Below are 8,143 nucleotides of genomic sequence, written 5' to 3' on the forward strand. Positions count from 1 at the left end.
CAGCACGTTTTCTCAGACGTGACAGTCACGGAAGGTGCAGGAGTGAGGCGAGAGGGATCCCACCCCTGGCAGTCTGGTGCAAGGGGGCACAGCAGGAGAGCGCATCCCTCCAGACATGTACGGGGTACTGGTGTGAAGCCGGACAACAGGAATTCCAGCTGTACAGTGTATCAGTGGAAACACTGGAATTAAAGCGATACCAAAAAAAAGTGTCTTCCCGATAATAAAATTACCACTCTTCTATCAGTAGACAAGTCTTTGAAATAATTAAGAATTGTTTTAAATTATATTTCATTCTGTGCTCATGTTTTGCATTTGTTATATCCTTATTCTTCCTTCAGGCTGAAGAAACTGCTCGTTTGCTATTCCTGCAGCATTTTTTTTCAGACATAATTAAACACTCTGAGAGGTTTCCAGGCGAGTTACAGGAGGACATAACCTGCTGTCAATTGGGATCGACTGACAAGGGGAAGAAGAATTAAGCATAATGAAAGGATACTGGACCATGACACCACTGAAAAGGGGAAAGACAGGAAGATGTATATTAGAAGAAGAAAAAAAAAAAAGTAAAAAAATGCTCTGAGCAAACAAGGCTGGACTGCCTAAAAGGAGGAGGGGAGATCTCTGAAGTGAAGCTGAATAAAGAGGAGAATAGAACTGAACCGTAACAAAGTATCAGCAGTATTTCTAGAGCAGAACGGCATGCCGGCACCAGCAGCCCTCCAACAGCTGCAGCCTGGCTCGGGATCCCGCTTCTCGGGTGCTGACACACGCAGCCACCTTTTCTGCTTTTATCAGAACTTTCTGACAGGAGAAAGAATCCGCCTTAAACTCTGCATCGAGTGGAACATACCAAACAACTCTCGCCCTTCTGGAGCGCCGCAGACTGCAGTGTAACGCAATTAGCTGTGACCCGCTAATTGGCAGCCGTTACCGCGCTAGCGGGCCGGCCGCTGCCGGGAGCTGGGCGAGGGGGCCACCGGGGCTGCGGCCAGCGCAGCTTGCGCAGACTGGCCGCTTCGCAGCCAGGCATCGCCGAGCCGCGACGCTCTCCGGCCTGCGGACCGCCGTGCCTGCGGGCCCCGCGGGGCTGGGGTCTCCCTCGGGGCTCCCGGGAGCAGGGCGGGGCCCTTCCCGGGGGGCTGCGGCCTGCAAACCTGGGGAGATCCCGACGCGTGGCGCCGACCCCCCCCACACACACACCGCGCAGACGCGGCTGCGTGGGCCTCCACCGGCGTGGGCCCGAGGGTGCCGCCAGGACAACCCCCGCGGGTACCCACCCATGGTGGTTCCTCGGGGCGGGGGGAGAAAGGCCCGAGGAGGCCGGAGCGGCCGCGCCGCCCTCCTCCTCCCCCACCCCCTCCGTGGCCCCGCTTCACCCCAGCGCGGCGGGAGCGGGCGGATGGGCGGGGGCCGCGCCGGGCAGGCTGCTCCCCCCGCTGCCGCGTGACCTCATGCGCGAGGAAGCGCCGGCCGCCCCCGCCGCTCCCACCCGGAGGCGGGGGGGGAAGGGGGAGGGGGCGGCCCTGACTCAGCCGGCGGCGGGGACTTACCGCGGGCCGCGCGCACGCCGGCGCTGACACACTGGCCACGCCGCGGGGCAGCCGCCGATCACGCGCGGGCGCCGGGCGCCCATTGGCCGCCGCCTCACACACCTTTGCCGGCGATTGGCGGCGGGCGGCCGGGAGCCCCGCCCCCCCCCCCCGCGCGCGGGCCGGGGGAGCCGCCACCTGAATGGGGAGCGGCGAACAAAAAGAGGAAAATAAAGGCAGCGGGCGGAGAGCGGCGGCGGCGGCGCGGGCTCCGGTCAGCCTCGGCTCCCCGCCACTGGTGAGTGGTCGGCTCCGCCCGGCGGGCCCTGTGACGGGGGAGGAAGCGACCACGGCACCCCCGGGGGCGTGTGGGGCACGGGGTGTCCTGAGGTGGGGGTGGGGGAGTCCCTGGGGATGGCGCGACAGGGGGATCCCGGGGGGACGCGCGGGGACGGCCGGCGGGCCGGGGAAGAGGAGGGGGCACGGGTGGGAGATCGGACCGAGGCGGCGGCTGGAGGGAGCGAGCCGCGGCGGGGGGACCCGCGCTGCTGCGTGGCCTGCGGGGCGAGAGGGACGAGTGGGGCAGCCCCCGCGGGGAGAGCCCCCACTGGGCAGGCGGGCGAGGGAAGCCGCGGGAGGGAGAGGAGCTACCGGGAGCCTGTTGGCCCCGCCGGGCCGGCGACGTGCAGCCTGTGTGCGTGCGTGCCCGGGCGCGCTCGGCGCGGGGGAGCGGCAGGCTCCGCGGCTGCACGTGCCAGGCGGCGGCGGCGGCGAGGAGGGAGCCGGGGGGATCCCGGCGCGGCGGGATCCCGGCGCGGCGGGACCTCGCGAGGCTCCGCCGCCAGGAGCGGGTGGGCGGTGCGGAGGCCGGGAAGCGGGCTGGCGCTGCGGGGAAGAGCCACCCGCAGCCCCCCCCCCGCCCCCGCCTGCGGAGCCGAGCCGTGGGCCCGCTCCCCGCGGCGACGCCGCTTCGTTCCGCTCCGCTCCGCTCCACTCCCCTTCCCTTCCCCCGCGGCGGGAGGCGCCGGGCGTGGCGGCGCCGACCCCCGCCCGCCTGTGAGGCGAGGCGGTGTGGTTCTCCCGGCCGGGCTTTCCTCCGCCCCGCGCGGCCCCGGGGGGCGGGGCGGGTCGGCCCGGCCCTGCCCTGCCCTGCCGGCGGTGGCGGGCTCCCTTCCTGCCGGCCGCCGCCAGGCTGAAGGCGGGGGCGGCCGCGCGCGGGGAACTAGGTGAAAGGTCGGCGCGCGGCGGTACCCGCGCGCCGCCGCCGATCACGCTTTGTTCGCATGCCCCCGCCCCGGGCCGCGCCTCGATCGGCGCCGGCCAATGGGCGCCGGCGCGGCGCGGCGCGGGGAGCCAATAGGGGCGGGCGGGGGCGGGCGGCGGGGGAGCGCTGGCGGGGTGCGCTGAGGTGAAAGTGGCGCGCGCCCAACGGCCGGGGGCGGGGCGCGGAGCGCGGGCCCCGCCCCCTCAGCCCGCCGCCGTGGGGGCTGCTGGGGGGGGCAGCTGGTGGCGGCCGCTGCTGGCGGCCGCTGCTGGCGGCCGGCGCCGGTCTCTGCCCCATCCGCCCGGCGCCGGCCGGGTCTCCTCAGAAAGGTGCAGCTTACCCGTGACTGCAGCTGCCTGGGGACGCGGCTTCCAGAAACGCGGCTTTTCCACCCGGGCCATCTCAGCGGGGCGGGGGGGCGGGGCGGAGGTGGAACTCGCCAGCAGCGCCGGACACCATCCCTCAGAAACCAAAAGCTGTGTCAGGGATAAGGGTGGAACACACTGCTTCGGGGGCTTCCTGCGTGGGTTGGTTCCGTGTGGTGATCGGTCAGAGAGGGAATATATATAGTTCAGTTCTCCAAGTTGGTGACTTTCCTTGCGTGGACCAATGCGTGAGACCTTTTGAGTATTTTCTGGAACATTTTTGGTAGCCAATACCTTTTGAAGAAAATGTGCATCAGTTCCAATACGGTCCTTTCTCGTGTGTCAAAATAAGCACAATACTGAGGGCTGTGTTTAAAGCGAAAATGGAAGGAGGGTGGGATGGGGGAGGAAGTTTTGTTGTCTTTTTTTGGGGTGAAGATTTTTGTTAAACGTTCAGACACAACACTTGCAATGTGGAATGACTTCAACTGTTGCTTAAGATTTGTGGGGAGTTCTTTTGTCTCAAGAAAATGCATAATCTTCACCAGATGGTCAGATTTTCCTACAAACAACTTCGTAAAATTTTTATATAAATAAGAAAGAGGGCAGGAAAATACAGGTATACCCCCCACATGACCGAGTGTATTTACCTTGCACAGGTTGCCTTCTTATAAGTAACTGCAAAATATTCAAACTCAGCATCAGGTTTAAAATTCCATTTTTTCCTCTAACCAAAACAGGAGGAAGAAATGGAGATGATGACTGAGAGAGATACTAGGTATTTCTGGAACAATACTCCTGAAAAAAGCGATTATGAGGCTGTGGAAGCCCTTATTTCTATGAGTTGCAACTGGAAATCAGACTTCAAAAAACATGCGGAAATGAGACCTATAACTCCAGCATCTGATATGTCAGAAGAGAGTGACGAGACTTTGCTTCCCGGAGCAGCGGACTTTAATGTGATACCAGCATTTGTAAGTTTTTTAATTTGTACGTGCGCATGCTTGTTTTCAGCCATTACCGTGGCAATGTGTTGGTTAATGTGCCCCCCCTTACTGTGTCTCTCTCCCCTGTACAGTGCCTGACCCCCCCCTACAGCCCTTCCGACTTTGAGATGTCGCAGGCGGTCCACCTGGGGCCACCGGCGCTTGGCAAGTCGCTAGCAGAGGCTGTCAAGCCTCCTCTGGCTGCCCCTCGGAGAGAGGCGGAGAGGCCTCCAGCAGCCGGGCCTCTGAAAGCTCAAGCTACCAGTGTTATCCGCCACACGGCTGATGCCCAGCTTTGTAATCGCAAAACCTGCCCGGTGAGAACAGCCAGTGTGCTGAAATACCAGGACAGTCTTTCGAGGGAAGCAAACAGTAAACAAAACGCCGAAGCAGAACATTCCTCGTGTTCCGCTGTGGCGCCGAGCAGAGCCAGTGAAGAGAGCGGTGAACTGCCGGTGGCGGAAGGAAAAACCGCAGAAGTGGCCTCCGATCTGGTGCCGGTGACAAAGCCCTCAGTCAGCAGGCATCAGCCGTTCCCTGGGTCGGTGCAGCAGTCAGCGGTGGTGGCACCGCCGTGCCCTGCGCAAGGCAGTGGAGCCCCCCCCGTGCCAGTGATTTGCCAGATGGTCCCGCTGCCCGCAAACAACAACGTTGTGACGGCTGTAGTGCCCAACACCACGCCGAGCCAGCAGCCGGCTCTCTGTCAGCCTATGGTCTTCATGGGCACCCAAGTTCCCAAAGGGGCTGTTATGTTTGTTGTGCCCCAGCCAGTTGTGCAGAGCACAAAGGCTCCCATTATTAGTCCTAATGGCACGAGACTCTCCCCCATTGCCCCTGCTCCCGGCTTCGTACCTTCTGCAGCAAAACCCACTCCCCCCGTTGATTCTTCAAGAATAAGAAGTCACATTTGCAGCTACCCAGGATGTGGGAAAACATACTTCAAGAGCTCCCATTTGAAGGCTCACGTCAGAACACACACAGGTTGGTCACTGTTGCTGGATGTTAAAAATTAATGTAGAAAATTGCGGCTATATACACAACTTGTTAAGGTTCTAGAGATTACTGGATTGCTTCATGGAACAAATTGTGGGGCAGCAATGAAATACTTTTTTTGCCAGTGTGTGTTATAATGCTGCCTAATCTCTGACAGGAAATCTCCTGGAGGGGAAGTTGACTCAGCAGTCTGTTTGTGCTGGACTGGCCTCATGTCAGAAGGCGTTCGGTAACACTTCTTAGTAGGGTGGAAGCAAGGCCTTGCCCAATGTAGAGTATGCTTTTCCAGAGTTAAAGACGCCTTATTAGGCTTCTCCACAAGAATGCCTTTGTAGGAGTGGGTAAACCTTAAAGAGATTCTCTTATGAAAGAATACAAGGATCCACTCCAAACTATTCTTACCTCGCTTATTTTGGAGTAACTTCTCCATGCCTCAGCTCTTAAGCGCAGTAGCAGGAAGAGTCATGTGTATTTTCACGTAGGCTCACAGCACGCTACCAGAGCTCTGTTACATAAAATGTTATTACTGGTTGCGTTTCAGAGGGTAGTTTCAGGCATGCTAAATTGTCATAATCTGCAGTTCATGTGGAGCTGAGAGTTAAAATCGGCTTCTTGAGACAGAAAGAGCTTCTCAGATTATTTGGTTCCAGAAAATTGTTAACCCTTTGTACTACTTAGCCTTCATGACGGTGTGTCTGCATGTTTAAATATTGATGTATAAACATTTTTTCAGATTTCATATCTATAAAAGTAATTAATATTAATATAGGTTTTGACTCAACTTTTCTTTAAAAAAGTCAGATCCTGCCAGTCAAGGCAGCAGTGTTTGTTGCTCAGTTAGTACTCACAGGGATTTTGTCATTTTTTTTCTTTTAGGAGAAAAGCCGTTTAGCTGCAGTTGGAAAGGCTGCGAGAGAAGGTTTGCACGCTCTGACGAACTGTCTCGCCATCGCAGAACGCATACCGGGGAGAAGAAGTTTGCCTGCCCGATGTGCGAGCGGCGGTTCATGAGGAGCGACCACTTAACGAAGCATGCGCGTCGCCACTTATCGGCTAAGAAGTTACCAAACTGGCAAATGGAAGTGAGCAAGTTAAACGATACTGCCGTGCCGCCAGCAGCTGCGACCGCGCAGTGAAAAGACTTACTCTGAAGACGGTGGAATTAACTGTTGTCGCTGGGATACGCCAACTGAAAAAAAGGCTTTTGCTCCCGGTCTGCGGTTCTGCCGCGCTGGCTGCTGATGGCAGTGCAGCAGAGAGGCAAAGGCAGTCTGTGCTCGGTCGCAGAAAGCGTTGCTGGGAGAACCGGTGGCTGACTGGAATAGCGGGTGTCTTTTGCACTGGTAAGGAGAGAGAGAAAGGGGAGGTTCTAGAGCAGAGCAGCACACGGTTTTGAATTTTGCAAATTATTCCTGCGTACTCTAGTCCAGTCACATGTACGTATTACTGAAGGTTTGCTGCTGACGCTTGAGACCAACTCTGGTTTTGACTTCCAGTGGTGCAGCACAGACTAGGAAGACAGCAATGTACGGGCGCGGGCTTGAAAGCCCTGAACGCACCTGCGCAAGATAATCGAAATTGGTTTTCCTACTTCTGCCACCTTTTCTTGGTAGGAATCTTTTCCTCCTATCCATTCTCCGGCCCCGTCGTAAGCGATGATTTGGTGCCAGGCTCCTGGAGATTTTAGACCTGTCCTCCCGCACGGTGCATTTAACAGACCCAGTTTTGTTCTGCTGTCCGGAGGGGCTGGGGATGGGCTGGCGGGGGCAGCTGGAGGGCAGGCTCGTTCTGAATCCTCATTAGCATTGTAATATTTTCCCAGCTTCTTTGGCAAGCTTTGTGATTATTACAGTTGGTTATACCTGGGCATCGCACGATGCTTCTGCTTTTGTGTTGCTTATGGTTTCCTTTATACCTTCTCACGATGGTGTACCGCTGTGTTTTTCATAAATGGATACAGTGCACTTTGAAGAGAAATATTGTAACTGTAAACTGCTCCGGTTGATTTAAGGAAGAAAACCAAGAATCTTGGGCTTCTTGGTCATGTTATTCTTTGAAAGACAGTTTATACTAAAAATTAAATGGATATATTACGTATTGTATTAAATTAGAAAGTCGTGATTTAAAAAGTAAAATGAGGCAGTAAAGACACCAGCCTGGAATTTAAACTGTAGCTTTTGTGACAAATAATGCATCAATTTTCACTATTTTTATTTTACCATATTATGTTGAGGACACATATCAGAAAGTGAACAGTTTGAAAATAGTGTATTAGATATGCTTTTTGTGACTACTTTAAAGATTTGCACATTTCTTATGTTGTACTTTATACTTTGTTTACAATAAAACCAATTTTCCTTAATATAGACCTCTCTTGGTTTTTAATTCATAGAAGAATTTATCCCTTTGCAAGGAAAGTAACCTCAAAACAAAATATAATGTCCATCATTATGTGTCTTGACCAATGAAACACTCTCTCTTAACTTTTGATATTTTTTTAAGCTCTATAAAGCCCAGAGGGGTGGAATTTCAGGTCTGTTCTTAGTCTCTGTTTTGCTGTGGCTTGTTGTTTTTTCTCCCCACTATTCATTCTTCCCCCCCCCCCCCCCCCGCCTTTTCTTCAGGCACCCAAAACTAAACGTGCTTATGTGGACCATTATAACACTGGTGACAAATATTTCCCTTTTGTTGGCGATGGAGCCGCCCTGTCCCCCCCAGGCCGGACCCCAGCCCCTGTGCCCGGCTGGCGAGGCCCGCGCTTGCCGTCACTTCTCCAGCCCGCTGGAGCTGTCTGCCGGGACGGGGAGAGGGCAGGGCGGTGGGGTTTCACCTCCGAGGGCAGCGGGGGGGCAGGGGGCAGCACGGTTGCTCTGCCTTCTCCTGCCCCTGCCTGCCTGCCTGCCTGCGGGGGTGGCCACTTAGTACGACCTTCTGCCTCCTGCTCTGGCTCCCCTGCCTGCAGGGATCCCTGGGTTGCACAACTGCGAGGCTGTTGACTCACTG

At 56.6% G+C, this 8,143-nt stretch overlaps 1 protein-coding gene across 1 annotated transcript; it reads left to right on the forward strand.

Annotated features, from left to right (window-relative positions):
• Positions 1 to 1,750: 1,750 nt before the first annotated feature.
• KLF10 (KLF transcription factor 10) lies at positions 1,751 to 7,502 on the forward strand. The gene is made up of 4 exons (XM_074814396.1): positions 1,751 to 1,830; positions 3,902 to 4,135; positions 4,240 to 5,128; positions 6,017 to 7,502. Exons 2-4 carry the CDS (start codon positions 3,911 to 3,913, stop codon positions 6,274 to 6,276), a joined length of 1,374 nt encoding a protein of 457 aa, XP_074670497.1. The 5' UTR covers positions 1,751 to 1,830; positions 3,902 to 3,910; the 3' UTR covers positions 6,277 to 7,502.
• Positions 7,503 to 8,143: the final 641 nt, after the last annotated feature.

This window comes from Strix aluco, chromosome 1 (assembly GCF_031877795.1).
Source record: "Strix aluco isolate bStrAlu1 chromosome 1, bStrAlu1.hap1, whole genome shotgun sequence".
Classification (NCBI taxonomy): Eukaryota; Metazoa; Chordata; class Aves; order Strigiformes; family Strigidae; genus Strix; species Strix aluco.

Bases quoted from the DNA above. Each gene is read 5' to 3' on its own strand.
- KLF10 (XM_074814396.1), top strand. From the start codon at position 3,911: ATGGAGATGATGACTGAGAGAGATACTAGGTATTTCTGGAACAATACT. The intron at 4,136-4,239 runs GTAAGTTTTTTA...TCCCCTGTACAG, and splicing joins TTAATGTGATACCAGCATTT to TGCCTGACCCCCCCCTACAG. The intron at 5,129-6,016 runs GTTGGTCACTGT...TTTTTCTTTTAG, and splicing joins TCACGTCAGAACACACACAG to GAGAAAAGCCGTTTAGCTGC.